This window comes from Aspergillus karnatakaensis (genome assembly GCF_047715665.1).
Source record: "Aspergillus karnatakaensis strain CBS 102800 unplaced genomic scaffold BJY04scaffold_66, whole genome shotgun sequence".
In the NCBI taxonomy this organism is placed as follows: Eukaryota; Fungi; Ascomycota; class Eurotiomycetes; order Eurotiales; family Aspergillaceae; genus Aspergillus; species Aspergillus karnatakaensis.
This window is the reverse complement of record NW_027395778.1, coordinates 1-13,966: the sequence shown is the minus strand read 5'-3', so window position 1 is coordinate 13,966 and position 13,966 is coordinate 1. Positions and strand designations below refer to the sequence as shown.

Genomic DNA, 13,966 nt, shown 5'->3' with positions numbered 1-13,966 from the left:
GAGGACACGAAGCCGGAGGACACGAAGCCGGAGGACACGAAGCCGGAGGACACGAAGCCGGAAGACACGAAGCCGGAAGACACGAAGCCGGAAGACACGAAGCCGGAAGACACAAAACCTGAAGAGAGCAAACCTGAAGAGAGCAAGCCTCAAGAGACCAATCCGCAAGACACCAAACCCGAGGGAGTAAAGGCAGAGACGGCAGAAGAGAATTCCAAACATGAAGACAGCAAGCCAGAGACGAAGCCCGAAATTGAGGCCAACACTCCGCCTCTACCAACCGACGAACAAGAGGCTACAGGTCCTCGAACACTGGACGATGACAAGCCAACAGCTCCTGGCAATCAAGACCAAACCACTGAGTCTCAGACGAAGATCAAGATTGAAAACGACATCCACATCAGCGTTGGCATTCCATCTCCAACCGATCCGAAGTCAGAAGCACCTGAGTCCAAACCTGAAGACACCAAGCCAACCAGCCCTAAACTCGACTTCCTTAAGCCGCAAACAGTCTTTGATTCTGACCCGTCCAGTGCTCCAGCTGCTGCAGACGGTACTCAATCAACCACAGAGGCTGAAACAGGGCCGAAGCTTGGTTTCACACAGCCACAAACAGTCTACAACTCTGACCCTGCTTCTGCTGTGCCTGAGTCTCCTGAACCCACTGGCCTACCAGCAGAGACCAGTCCAGCTGAACAGAGACCTACTCAGGGAACAAAAGTTGAAGCTGAAGATGTCCAGCCTGCAGGTCCTCCACCGGTCAAGCCAGAGCACACAGCTGTGTTCCCTGGTTTCGAACCCAATCTGCAGCAAGGACCGCAGTCGACTTCTGTCGCTGGATCGGCCGATACGCCAGCGGCAGGACTATCATCCGATTCAACGGTTGAAACAACTCAAGGACCGCCACCCGTTCGGCCTCAGCACACGGCCGTGTTCGATGGCTTCAAACCTGATCTCCAACCACCGACTGAAACCCCTCCACCTGCGGATACAGATGTCCCGTTGAAGAACAAGGTAGACCAACCATCGTATGAAGACGACTACGACGGCAATCGAGGACCGCCACCAGTGCAACCGCAGCATACTCCGGTTTTCGAAGGGTTCAAACCAAATCTGCAGCGGCCCAACCCAGCGTCTCATCCTGCGGAAACAGACCAGGAGTCAGAGATCAAGCCCAACCAGCCGTCAGTTGAAGACGTGTACGATGGAACCCGAGCACCACCACCGGTGCAGCCACAGTATGGTGCTGTTTTCGAAGGGTTCAGACCTGATCTCCGAGACCGGGATCACGCCCAGCCGACACAGACTCGTGCCGGTGATGTGAAGCCGCAAGGGCCCGCGCCAGTTGATCCACAGCAGACTCCAGTCTTTCCTGGTTTCGCACCTAGTCTCCAGGAGTCTGGAGGATCTGGCTCTAACTACCCATCTGCACCAGGAGACAAGTCAGATGCGCTCGAAGGAACCAGGGGGTTTGATCCGATGTCAGAAAGCAAAGGACTAACAAGGGATATGGACTTTGATGGTATCAGGCAGCCACCACCCGTTGAGCCTCAGCATACACCTGTCTTCCAGGGTTTTACACCGGATCTACAAAAGCCGGGCACCTTCTCGTCACAGGAAAAGCCTCATGAACAAGAAAGCGGCAGAGGCTTTGACCCGATCACCGGCAGCAAGGATATTCCTGGGGTATCTGAGAACACCGACGCACAAGGTCCCCCACCAGTTCAACCTTCGTACACAGCAACATTCCCTGGTTTCGCTCCGGATCTAAACCAGCATGACAGCCGTACAACGGACTTGAAAGATCAAACCGCACCAGCAAGACAGCAACAAGTCTTTCAAAGGGATGATTCAAAACCGCGAAACTTCCTCGGCATCTACTATCCCGGTGAAGATGGCGCCAACACATCCAGAGGCTTTGATTCAGGGAGCGAAACCTTGCATCCCACTGGAGAGAACGTCCAAACTCGTAGACTCTCTACCGATTCACAAAACCCAAACCCCGCACAGCAGCAAGAGAAGCCGGTACAGCCCACATCAACATCTGACCTAGATCAGAACCGAGAAACAGGGACGAGCCGCTCCATCAACAATTTCGACACCCCCCGCTCAGGCCCAGAGCCCATCTTTGCTCAAACACAGCCTCAGCAACCTCCATACGCGCCATTCACAGGTGTCGAGCAATCCCAATTCCAGCCTCCGCCTCCCCAATTCACCCCTTCTCAACCGCAACCTCGCGGCCTTCCCCAACCACGCTTCCCACCACCAGCTGGCTTCGCGCGCGGCCCGCCTCAACCGCTCTACCCACCTCCTGCATCGACAGCAGAAGCAAAAAAGAGCCCCTCAAGCACAGCATGGAAAGTCGGTGCTGGGGTTCTCGCCGGCGCAGCAGTGGCGGGTCTCGCCACGGCAGGCATTATGCATGCGTTGGATGAGCACGATGAGGATGAGGCTGAGAAGGCCGCTCAAGCGCAAGCTCAAGCTCAGACCGCCACAGGGGCCGCCCAGGACAGTGACAACGATAACGGACACGACAGCGAGAACGAAGCGTGGAATACCTCCGTTGCGAATAGCAGTGACCTTGGAGATCATTACGGGCAGGATAGCGAGGACGGGCGCTCGTTGCATGGTGATCATGACGATACCCACGTCTACCCGAATGTCACGGAGCGTGGCTTCCAGTATGACGATGAATACGGCACCGCTCCAGGCGCTGGTGACTACGGTGATGCCCCGAGCGTGACTGATAGCAGCGAGTGGAACACCAACAACGACATTGACTCGATCGCCAGCCATGATGATACTGGTGATCGCCAGCCGGAGATCTACAGCCCTTACCACGGCAATGATGAGGACAACGCAAACCAGTTTGCCTTTATGGGCTCATTCCAGGATCCTGACGCGACACAGCAACATGAGGATGCAGACCACAACGCTTACGGGGGTGAAGCGTCAACCTCTCACGAGGAAGAGGCACCGGGTCCATTCGTGTTCCTGGGCGACGCGCGGGATCCCGAGACTGCGATGGCGCAGGAGGATAGGTATTATGCGGGGTATCATAGCAGCGACAATGAGAATGAAGACGGGAACGACAATGACCATGGGAGTGTGGCTGATAGTAGCATTCTGGGCTCTGTCGGTGACAACGCTCACACTGACGGGCACAGTGAGGATGGACAGCGTGGTTTTGATTCTACGGACGACTACAACCAGTTCCAGTATCACCATGAGGACAGCGATCACGATGACGGGCAGGATGCACACCAGTATAACCCCAGCGTCTCGGACTCCGATGAACATCCTACGCCTGATTCTGATTCTGATTCCGAGAATAATGATAACCACGGCGCCCACGCTGACGTTGACTCTGAACCGCCGGATGTTGGGTACCAGTATCAGCCTGAGTATGAGCCTCAGGATACTGGGTATACAGGCTACGCGCCCAGTGACTCCGACAATGGTATTAGAGATGTTGATAGTGACGATGATCCTCAGCAATACACTGGCTACCAGCCGGAGTATCAAGCTCAAGATCAGGAATCAGAGAACGATCAGGATACGGGTGATGAACAGCCGGACTATACTGGGTATCAGCCTGAGTACGACGGCGGGAACACCTTCAATGTTGAGGACAGCGATAATCTCGATACCGATGACGACGATGATGATGATGTCGGCAATGTCCCCTCTGAGCCCGATTACAGTTATAATTACCAGTACCACGGTGATGATCAGGCTGGAAACAATGATAATGACACCGACTCGGACAATACTGACCACGATGACGGGACGGGCTACCAGTATCAGCCAGAGGACACGGACAATGACACCGCCAACGACACAGACTCAGACAATAATGATCATGATGATGGGACGGGCTACCAGCCTGAGTATCAAGCAGATGATACTGATGATGATACTGATGATGACGACGATGATGATGTCGCCAATATCCCGTCTGATCCTGACTCCGGCTTCAACTACCAGTATCAGAATGATGATGCTACTGGGAATGCAGATGAAGACACTGATGAGGACCCGGACACCGACACGGATGATGATGACCATGACGATGGCACTGGATACCAGTACCAGCCAGAGGACACCGATGACGACACAGATGACGATGACGATGATGATGATGCAGGGGATGAAGACAGTGATAACAACGATAATTACGGCGGGTACCAGCCTGAATACACCTATGACGGCCAGTATCAAGCAGAGGACACTGATGACACCGACGACACCGACGATGACGACGACGACGGTCAAAATGACAATGATGGAGGATATCAGCCCGAATACAACTACCAGGCCCAATATCAGGCTGAGGATACAGATGATGACGATGATGATGATGACGACGATGACGACGGCGGCAATAACTACAACTACCAGCCCGAGTATCAGCAGGAGTACCAGCCGGAGTACCAGCCCGAATACCAACAGACGTATGCGCCTGAGGAGACCTATCAGCCTGAGTACCAACAGACGTACGAGCAGGAATATCAGCCTGAGTATCAACAGACCTACCAGCAGGAGTATCAGCAGGAGTATGCACAGCCGGAACCTGAGTATCAGCAAGAATACTACCAGCCCGAGGAGACATACCAGCCTGAATACCAACAGGAGTACCAACAGGAGTATTACCAACCTGAACAGGAGTACTACGAGCCTCAACAAGAGTACTACGAGCCTCAACAAGAGTACTACGAGTCTCAACAAGAGTACTACGAGCCCGAACCATCCTACGATTACGACAATGACGGAGGATACTATGACGACGACGGAAACTATTACGGTTGAAGTGTATATAATTGGGAGAATGCATGTGCCACTATTTCGGGTCTCTGTATGGCCATTTTTACATTTTCTATCTATTATTCGACCTGTAGACCGACGGATGCCATTTCAGTCGTCGTGAAAGTCAGAACACGCGTAGCTTGCCTACCATGTAATTATAGGTACTTGACAGCCCTAGAGCTTGTTGCAAGAGAGCCCCCGCCTCCTGGCATAATTTGTCAAGATTCGGTTCGAAACCATCCGAAAGTCTAGTAGGGGCTTTGAGCCCGGCGGGGAGTTTAGGATGGTATCTATGATGGAGAAAGGAGGAGGGTCGAGCGCGGCAGGGGTGGATTGTACGGTTGTTGCACCATCTACTACTAGCAGTCGGATGAGCTGGATCTGTAGCAGCTAGGCGAAGCGTGTATACACGATACAGCTCTGTTTGGCTACCTGCCAGCTGGGAGAGAAGGCGGACAATACAACCTGGTTCAAGCCATCGCCGCATCCAAACATGCTTTAACCCGGGAAGATTTGACGATTTGACGAAGGATGGCAAGCGAAATCGCCATCATTGCCTTGGAAATGGGTGGACGACCAAGGTGCAGGACGGTGGTGTTAAGGAGATCTCGTCGTATTTGAAACGATCTGACAAGGTGAATTTGGCGATGCTGCTTGAGTACTGCAATGAACAGGGAGAAAGTCCTAATATAAAGTCTTCTCGAGCTACTCCGGACTCTTTAGTACCACAGTGCGTACCTCGTCCGGAGGCGTGAGGCGTACGCGTTCCGACGAACCCCCTGTTCGAGATAGATTCCCACCCCGCCGCCGGTTTGCTTGGCTGCGCTTCGTTATCACAGAGATATATGTTTTTCGCGACTACAAACGCCACTCAAAGGGCCATTGGAGGCTGGATGAGCCGGACATACTGGTGTTCTTTCTACATGGGGTTCTTCGCCCCTACTGGATTCGGGAAGGCACCTGACGGTATTCAAGCAGACCTCATATGTCGCGCGAACAAGTCGAAAAGGCCCTACAAGTAAGTTAAAGGTTCTCCTCTCGGTGATCGACCGTGGGGAGGCGACCCTGACCCCTGCCAAGAAGCGTTATGTTTTAGGGCTTCGGCGTTATCACGGATCGACTGTAGTTCTTACCCAACCCGAGCGGGCAGGATGATTTAACTGACTCGTATCGACTCGGTGATCGTTGGTTGCGCCTTCTGAAGCTCGTTTGGAGGGATGGGTTGGTGCTGAATAGCGTACTTAGTCATTATCTTCGGTGATCAGTGACCATCCCGCAGTCTGGCAGAATGGGCAGTTCAAGGTCGCAGAGAGAAGTTGCTGCTGCTCTAATAAAGGGAAACAGGGGCGCACCTGGCTGCATGCTTCTAAGTTTATGATAGACCAAGTGCTGGACCCGGTCTGTCCTTCTACATGTCTCATTGTAGTTTTCACCAGGTTGATGCCGGTCTAGTGGTCGAGACTCTCGCCGAACAATATGCGAGCCGTTTACTCTGAGTAACTACGTAGCTAGCAAGCGGCACAGGACGTTGCGTCATGGACGTTAGAGATATACTCCGCTGAGCGCTTAACCACTAAACTAGGCCTGTCCTTGAATCATGCAATAAGTTAGGGACACCATGAGGCGCCTGGATCATGTACTACGGACCAAATCAGACCATCCAGACCCTTCACGCGTTACTCTCTGATAAGCAAAGGGTCCCGAACCCTGCAGGGGAAACAAGCCAGGCGACTCCACCCCGATGGGACCATTGGCCAACGCTGGAGGTTCTCAAACACCTTGGATAAGCTCGAGAGGAGAAGCTCCAGCAGCCGGCGAATAAAGACCGCTGAATTCCCTAGAGCACTAATTCTGAAGACACTAAATACGCCAAAGACCCTGGCGACCCCTGCCAAGAAGCTGTCACGTTTGGGGTTGCCACTAGCTTCACCAAGTCCCTGTTTAGCACCGTGAGGACCCTGAGTTCCCGTGCTATTGTGGCTGTGTTCGGATACTCCGGATGAAAAAGCGTGAGTCGTCTAGACCGAAAAGCTCTAGTTCTGACGCAGAAGCCCCGAGTCGCCGCGCGCGTGCGGTTTGGAGTATATGGACCAAGCCTCCTGGTGAAACCTCCAGCCCGCGCTCTTCTCAGCACTATCTGTTCCTCGTTCTTTTCAGGGTCTTCTTGCGAGGGGCTCAGTGTGTAGATTCCGACATCAGACCAGGCTACGTATAAAAGCGAGAACCGACTCCGTAGATGCAGAAATCCATCCCAACAACCTCAACCACTCTTTCCTTTCCTTTCCTTCTCCTTTCTGCTCCAAAGTACCCTGGCGGTACCGGCACCCTCGTTTACACAAAACACCAACCACTCACTTTGCACCTGAATACACACACATAGCTACAGGTAGCTACAACCCAACAAAACACCATCAAAATGCCCATCCTCTCCAAGATCCTCTCCCTCTCCCTCCTCACCACCGCGCTGGCCGCCCCCTCCTTCCCGCACCGCCGCTACACCCAAGCACCCACCCTCCAAAAGCGCCAGGGCTTCACCTTCCCCCTCCCCGCCTCCACCGGTAGCGTCACCTTCGACGAACCCTACGAGATTGCCGCAGGCGAGACCTACGACGGCGAGCTGCAAACCTTCGGCCGTGGCGTCGATTGTAGTGGGCAAAGCGAAGGCGGCGAATCCGACACCGTCTTCGTCCTGCAGGAGGGCGCGACACTACGCAACGCGATTATCGGTCCCGATCAGATCGAGGGCGTGTACTGTCTCGGCTCGTGCACGATCGAGAATGTCTGGTGGGAGAAGGTTTGCGAGGATGCGTTGAGTCTGAAGGAGGGGAGCACCTTTACGGTTATTGGGGGTGGGGCGCAGGGGGCTGAGGATAAGGTTATTCAGGTATGTCTTTTATTCTGGCTCCTTTTTCTTCTTTTTTTTGAGATGTAAATTATGCTGATCATTGATGTTTGTATAGCACAACTCCGGCGGCGACGTCACAATCGACGGCTTCACGGTCTACGATTTCGGAAAACTCTACCGCTCGTGCGGAACCTGCGGTGACATTGCTCGCTCTGCAACGATCAAGAACGTTGTCGCTGTGCAGGGCTCTACCATTGCTGGCGCGAACGGTAATTTCGGCGATGTGGTTACCATTGACAGCTCCACTTGCGCTACGGACGTGAGCGCCGTCTGCACGACCTACGAGTCTGATGCTGATGGCGGCGAGCCCGAGGAGGCTTCTGAGGATCCGACTGCTGCTTGTGTCTTTGAGACTCTTCCGGCTTGTGATGGGTCTGCTGCTACGCCTTCGACTGGTGGTTCTGGAAGTGGTTCTGGGTCTGGATCTGGAACTGAAACCGGTGCTGTCATTCCTAGTGGGACTGCGCCGGCTGTTCCGACTTTCACGCCGAGTGTGCCGTCTGCTGGTAGTGGGAGTGAGGAGACTGTTGAAGATGAGAGTGAGGATACTGAGGTTGTCGAGGGGGGTGACGAGGAAGATGAGGATGAGGATGAGGACGAGGAAGAGGAGGCTGAGAGCGATGACTCTGGAAGTGAAGATTCTGATGACGACGAGGAGAGCGAGTCTGACGACGACGAAGACGAGGAGGATGAGGATGAGGATGATGAGGATGATGAGGAGGACGAGGAGGATGATGACGATGAGGAAGACTCAGACGATGACTCTGACGACGACGATTCTGAGGATGACGATTCCGAGGATGATGAGCGGGAGTCTGAAGAGTCCAACTCGTGGTGGTCAGGGTCTTGGTGGCCAACCACCCACCACTGGTAGATTATGCTGCCAGCGTGAGGTTAATACCTGGTCGTGGCTCGAGGCTTAGAAGGTCTATGTATACTGAGTTCCCAGGTAGTTACACTTGTACCAATCAACTTGCTTGCTGTGCCTGCTATCGACAATATGGGATCCATCCTCATTTTGAACTATATCCCCCCTTATCCGAGTGTGCGGTATTATTATGGAAAGCCCCATCTGAAGCATCACTAGTTCATTACGCTCTATGATCTTAACCTCCAGACTGCCGCGGTCCAAATACTCCCTAACGACTAATATTGCGACGCACTAGAGTCCGTCAATCCGGTGCTATGGATGCACTGAGTGACCACAGGACACCAGTGTATTCTACTGCTCTACATTCATCAAATCCTCGTTTCTTGATGATCAGAGTGAACCCATTTCCTCACTTGCACTAAGATACGATACCTAGGTAGGGCTGAACCATGACCTCAAGTGGATCCTTTAAGAGGCAAGCCCCCACCGTCAGCAATTTAGGTACCAGTTCGAACTTCCAAGCTTCGCCCACAGCATTTCTGTCCCCATTTCTGTCCCCATTTCCCGCGCATCAAAAACAACCCTCCTTACGCTTAGAGCGCAGCCAAGACTGCTCGAACCCATACATCATGAGTACCAAGACGGCAGCCGATACGCCGACGGGGAGCGAGTCGAGCGACACCTTAGCAACCCGAGTCTCGCGGGGCATCTCCTTGAGCCTTCGAACTCCTTCTTCCCAGTGCGTATTTGAAACATTTATTTTCAGGTTGCGCGTGGTGTAGCTGATATCCCGCATAGACTCGCTTTATTCAACCTCATCGCAAGCTACGCGCCCGGTAATTTCCCTCCAGAGTACGAGCGATATATCAAACTCTTGTCGACCATTGTGAACTGCACGATCTTTATTGTTATTGCAGGTCGGTGGCTGTGGAAGAAAGCCCGGGGTGACTCTGCTGGTTCGGGGTATCCATTCTGAAGGACGACTATAGTACGCCGCATTGCATTGTGCTCTTAATATTTATACGATATTGAGCAGAGTCCTGATCCTAGTGAATCTACGTTAAGTTTTGTAAAGAGGCTTGATGGTCGCTGTATGTCGTGGATAAGCTGAGAGCATTGTTGATTAAAGCTTGAGCTAAGCTCAATATATATATTCGTCCTCGATTAGGCCGGTTATTTGTATACCAGTGGCTTAGGCGTAGATTCAAGACAAGCCACTGAACAATACTGTGAGCACTGTCGGGGTAGATATACCTTACGTCCTTGGAAGAAGAGCGAAATATAACACCGACATCATACGGCCACCTATCTACCCCTGTCAAAAGCACGGTTATCACCTTCCTATTCAGTGCTAGTGGCGCAGCCTTCCGATATCCACGGCCGTGCCGTTTACCCGATGCTCCCTGTAAGGCTATAAGGCTGACCTCTTTGGCCGCCATGCTTGAAAAAACCAGCTTTAATGATACCAGGAGGTATGTATATGGTGCGTTTGGGAAAGTCGGCCAGCCAGCTGCCCTTCAGGCAACCGGGGAGCTTGTGGATCGGGTGAAGGGGATATAATGGTTGCTTATAGCTGCGAACCACACGTTAGTCGAATAACGTGTCTCAACATTACATTGAGCTGTATCGAAAGTCGCTTGACCATCTCAGCATATTGTAAGAGGGAATATCCTACTGTTATCTATTCAGTGTGGTGATGGCGTTGAGAAGCAGACGTTTACTGCCCAGCGGTATGCGGTATATGTCGTTTACGGCAGGGAGCAAGAAGCCCATTTACAAGCAGTAGACTCTAGTCACACGGAATAGAGAAAGCCTATGTTGGTGGTGGGCTATGAAGAGGATTGCGGCCCGACCCACAGTGCTGTTGCGATCAGGGAAGCCTACGGGGCCATCGGTAGGTGTTAGGTCCAAACACCATTGATAAGCTGACTGCAAGACACGTTTCGAGTATCAAAGGTCAGGAACTCGATGATTTCGTTACACCCCAGGTTCTTGAGCCATGTCGACGAGCCGGTACTCGTGAACTTAGCATAGATAGACTCGGGAAAAGTACCTGTTGCCAGGGATAGCAGTGCGCGACAAGAGGATATGGTTTAAAACAGAAAAGCTTGCTGCCAGCGTGTGAAAATAGACCTCTGTCCAGAAAAAAGGAATGCCCAGGAGAGACTTCAGGGGAGAAAAAGTAAGAATTGAGCCAAGGGCAGGCGTTCTGGGCAATGACGATCAAGACTGCGCCGAGGGCACCATCCCTGAGTCCCTGGGGCCTGACACGATCTTCACAGCCGCTGCAGAAGAAACCATGGTTTCACACGGCGCGGGGAGTACCCCATGGGCGATAGCACTCGGTCGGAGAATACAGCTGTGGCTCTTCAGCATGGCGAGCGATTGTTGCTCCAGTATAACCTGCTGCCTAACGGCTTCGCATTCAAATCCCAACTGGCCAGTTGTCTTCCTGGAACTGACAGCACTGCCTCGGCATCTTGCATGGATGTACAGGTCACATCAAGCCGAGGAAGCCATACTCGCAGGCAACTCTCAAACACAGCTCGAGACCGAATAGAATTCAATAGCCCATGCCGACCTTCTTGGAACCTCCGATCTGCTGCATCATTTCTCGATCGCAGCGGAGATCACACTCGGCTCGTTTCAAGAATAAGTGCTCTGTGAGTGGCAGACTGTTCCTGTTGGCAGTGCTTGATGGGTCTTTAAATGCCGCCGAGCCTGGCTTGGGGTATTGGCACTTGGATGTCTCGATTTAGCACACACTTGGGGAATGGGGATACGGGGCTCGCGCCGTCGCCACTTCCCGTGTCCGGAAAACAATGAGCTCGACACCGGATATGGCAAGCTTATCGGAGGGCTGAGCTCCTCAGGAGACTGTGATAATGTATCCTGATCGAAGGTGAAAGGGAGCGAAACCTTGTTCGATGTAACCGGACGCACGCAGAATCCCGAATCGGGTGACCGGTGCGACAGCCGTCGACACCAAGTCGCATTACTCAGTCTTGCGAGTGCGAGAACGATGTTGCCTGCTACGGAGAAATCCGGAGACTGGCCGACACCCCACGTCACTCGTTTGTGAGTTCGTCATACGACCGCCGACTCCGCCGCCCAGAGACACCGTCAAGAGTGACCTTGGCTCACACGATGAAGCCCATCGCGATGTATCAACAACTCGGAAATCCAAACGGGAGCTCTACGTTTACCTCTCTGGCCGATGAAAACATCAAACAGCAAATCCCGAGGGAACAAAGGCCACGCAGGAATTTCCTGGCAGCATCCAAGACGCACAAGCCCTTGGCAACTTGGCAGGGGCGCTACTGCTGAGACCCCGGCAGCTTGGCAGCCCTCGCCAAGGGTTTCCGCCGGCCCCTATAGGGCGCGAGCGCAAGTTCTGTTTGATGACGCCCCGAAGCGCTGTGCTGATCCTGCTCCAGCCTCGCTGGGCGGGTACCTCACCGATGTCACAATCATAAATATGCCCATTTTTCTCTCTCTCTCTCCTGTTCCCTCCCCTTCCTTCCACGCTCAGATGGACCCGTTATTGACGATTCTTGCACGCAACTGTCTTGAGATCTTGCGCTTTTCTTCGCTACGCTACGCTGCCTAGCTATGCCGACGTTGAATGTCAGTGAACTCAATGTCGTCATCTCGGTTTTGGGTATTTCGCTCCCTGAACCAGAAAGTACCGTTCATACGGCCCGAATCAGCTAATCCGGTCAGGTGCGTTCATTATATTGTTTGCGCTGGTTTCGGTGAAGATTAAGACTAAGTGGTATCTTGGCGAAGCACGTAGGAGGATCCTGTCCAAGACTGCTTGCATGGTCTTGCTGTGGGTGTTCGCTGACCTGCCTCAACAGTGCCTGCTGTCCTGATTGGTATTGTCCTCGGTCCATATGCGGCCAAGTTTCTTGAGGCGACAGAATGGGGGATGGCCATACAGGGTCAACAAGATGCGATAACGTTGGTATGTCGCATTGCCACATTACGAATGCTGTTCCTGCTAACCTGCACAGGGGATTTGTCGCGTCGTTATCGGCGTTCAACTCGTCATCGTCGGCTTCCAACTGCCGGCAAAGTACCAGCTGCATCGCTGGAAGGAGATGTTCATCTGCCTGATTCCTAACATGACCTGCATGTGGCTGGCCACATCAGGCTGTGTCTTGCTACTAGTTCCCCGTATCAACTTTGTCAGTTTTCCTCTCTCGCCAAACCGGAGCTCATTAGGAACGCGAACTGACCTCTACACAGCTAGGTGCCCTCGTCATCGGCTCCTGCGTCACCTCCACAGACCCCATCCTCTCGCAAGCAATCGCCAAAGGCCCCTTTGCCGACCGCTACGTTGCTCGTGACCTCCGTGAAATCATCTCCTCAGAAGCCGGCATCAACGACGGATTTGGCTTTCCCTTCCTCATGCTCGCCACCGAGCTCATCCGATACACCCAAGGCGACCCCGACGCAAATACCGGGCATGCGCACCGATCGCTGGAAATCCGAGCCGGAAATGTAGGCCACCAGCACGGCGGGTTGCCGAAAGCGATGGAGATGTGGTTCGTCGAGACGCTGATCTACTACATCCTCCTCGGAGCGATCTACGGCGCCGTGATTGGGATTATGAGCATGTTTGCTCTGCGGTATACATTACGAAAGTACAATTCAGCCCACCAAAAGCCACAATAACACCGAAACAAGCTGACACTGCCCGCACAGGAAATGGATCGACGCGGAATGCTACCTGCTCTTCCCCGCCGCTATCGGAGTAGGCCACACCCCACCCCTCTACACATTCAGATCCGAAGCTAACAGCTCTAGCTATTCATCATGGGAACCTGCGGCTGCGTCGGAATAAACGACCTCCTCGCGTGCTTCTGCGCCGGCAGCGCACTCAACTGGGACGGGGGCTACCTCGCCGAAACCGAAGCGCGCCACGACGAAGTCAACTCGTGTATTGACGTCCTGCTCAATTTTGGCGGATTCATGTACATTGGCGCCATTATCCCGTGGACGGACTTCCACCAGCCGGATACGACGGGTATTACATGGCCGAAGCTGCTCGCGCTCGGTGTAATGGTTCTGGCGTTCCGCAGGATACCGAGCACGCTTGCACTGTATAAGTTCATGCCGAAGGTTTGCAAGAACTGGAAGGAGGCGCTGTTTATGGGGTATTTTGGGCCGATTGGTGCGTTCCCGGTGGAAGTCAAACTGCATTACATTAAAGATGGAGGTGGCGGGGTTGACTAATGGGTACAATTAGGAATCGGAGGCGTCTTCTACGCCGAACACGCAGCGCATCTCTTCCCGCATGTCGGCGAGGGGAGTGAAATGGAGGATAACCTCATGCGCGCTCTCAAACCCAGTACGTTCACCCCTCCCCCCTCCCCCCT

General features: G+C 53.3%; 4 protein-coding genes across 4 annotated transcripts in view; all 4 read left to right on the top strand.

Moving 5' to 3' along the window:
- The window catches only part of BJY04DRAFT_222962 (uncharacterized protein), a gene marked incomplete at both ends in the record, with an annotated part of 9,253 nt that extends 4,444 nt beyond the window's left edge, over window positions 1–4,809 (top strand). The window contains one exon of the mRNA XM_073717552.1: window positions 13–4,809. Within this exon, the coding sequence (XP_073566297.1) occupies window positions 13–4,809 (4,797 nt within the window). The remainder of the gene's footprint in view (window positions 1–12) is intronic.
- Window positions 4,810–7,122: 2,313 nt separating this feature from the next.
- On the top strand, window positions 7,123–8,808 carry BJY04DRAFT_141064 (pectate lyase). The gene is made up of 2 exons (XM_073708685.1): window positions 7,123–7,690; window positions 7,767–8,808. The coding sequence occupies exons 1-2, from the start codon at window positions 7,223–7,225 to the stop codon at window positions 8,583–8,585; spliced, it is 1,287 nt and encodes a 428-aa protein (XP_073566296.1). The 5' UTR covers window positions 7,123–7,222; the 3' UTR covers window positions 8,586–8,808.
- Window positions 8,809–12,384: 3,576 nt separating this feature from the next.
- Window positions 12,385–13,142, top strand: BJY04DRAFT_141207 (uncharacterized protein). The gene is made up of 2 exons (XM_073708687.1): window positions 12,385–12,549; window positions 12,599–13,142. The coding sequence occupies exons 1-2, from the start codon at window positions 12,514–12,516 to the stop codon at window positions 12,932–12,934; spliced, it is 372 nt and encodes a 123-aa protein (XP_073566295.1). The 5' UTR covers window positions 12,385–12,513; the 3' UTR covers window positions 12,935–13,142.
- BJY04DRAFT_141080 (uncharacterized protein) lies at window positions 12,753–13,956 on the top strand. The gene is made up of 4 exons (XM_073708686.1): window positions 12,753–12,772; window positions 12,838–13,231; window positions 13,293–13,341; window positions 13,395–13,956. Exons 2-4 carry the CDS (start codon window positions 12,996–12,998, stop codon window positions 13,821–13,823), a joined length of 714 nt encoding a protein of 237 aa, XP_073566294.1. The 5' UTR covers window positions 12,753–12,772; window positions 12,838–12,995; the 3' UTR covers window positions 13,824–13,956.
- The last annotated feature ends 10 nt before the right edge of the window (window positions 13,957–13,966 follow it).

Bases quoted from the DNA above. Each gene is read 5' to 3' on its own strand.
- BJY04DRAFT_141064 (XM_073708685.1), top strand. From the start codon at position 7,223: ATGCCCATCCTCTCCAAGATCCTCTCCCTCTCCCTCCTCACCACCGCG. The intron at 7,691-7,766 runs GTATGTCTTTTA...ATGTTTGTATAG, and splicing joins CTGAGGATAAGGTTATTCAG to CACAACTCCGGCGGCGACGT.
- BJY04DRAFT_141207 (XM_073708687.1), top strand. From the start codon at position 12,514: ATGGCCATACAGGGTCAACAAGATGCGATAACGTTG. The intron at 12,550-12,598 runs GTATGTCGCATT...TAACCTGCACAG, and splicing joins AACAAGATGCGATAACGTTG to GGGATTTGTCGCGTCGTTAT.
- BJY04DRAFT_141080 (XM_073708686.1), top strand. From the start codon at position 12,996: ATGCTCGCCACCGAGCTCATCCGATACACCCAAGGCGACCCCGACGCA. The intron at 13,232-13,292 runs GTACAATTCAGC...CTGCCCGCACAG, and splicing joins CTGCGGTATACATTACGAAA to GAAATGGATCGACGCGGAAT. The intron at 13,342-13,394 runs GTAGGCCACACC...TAACAGCTCTAG, and splicing joins TCTTCCCCGCCGCTATCGGA to CTATTCATCATGGGAACCTG.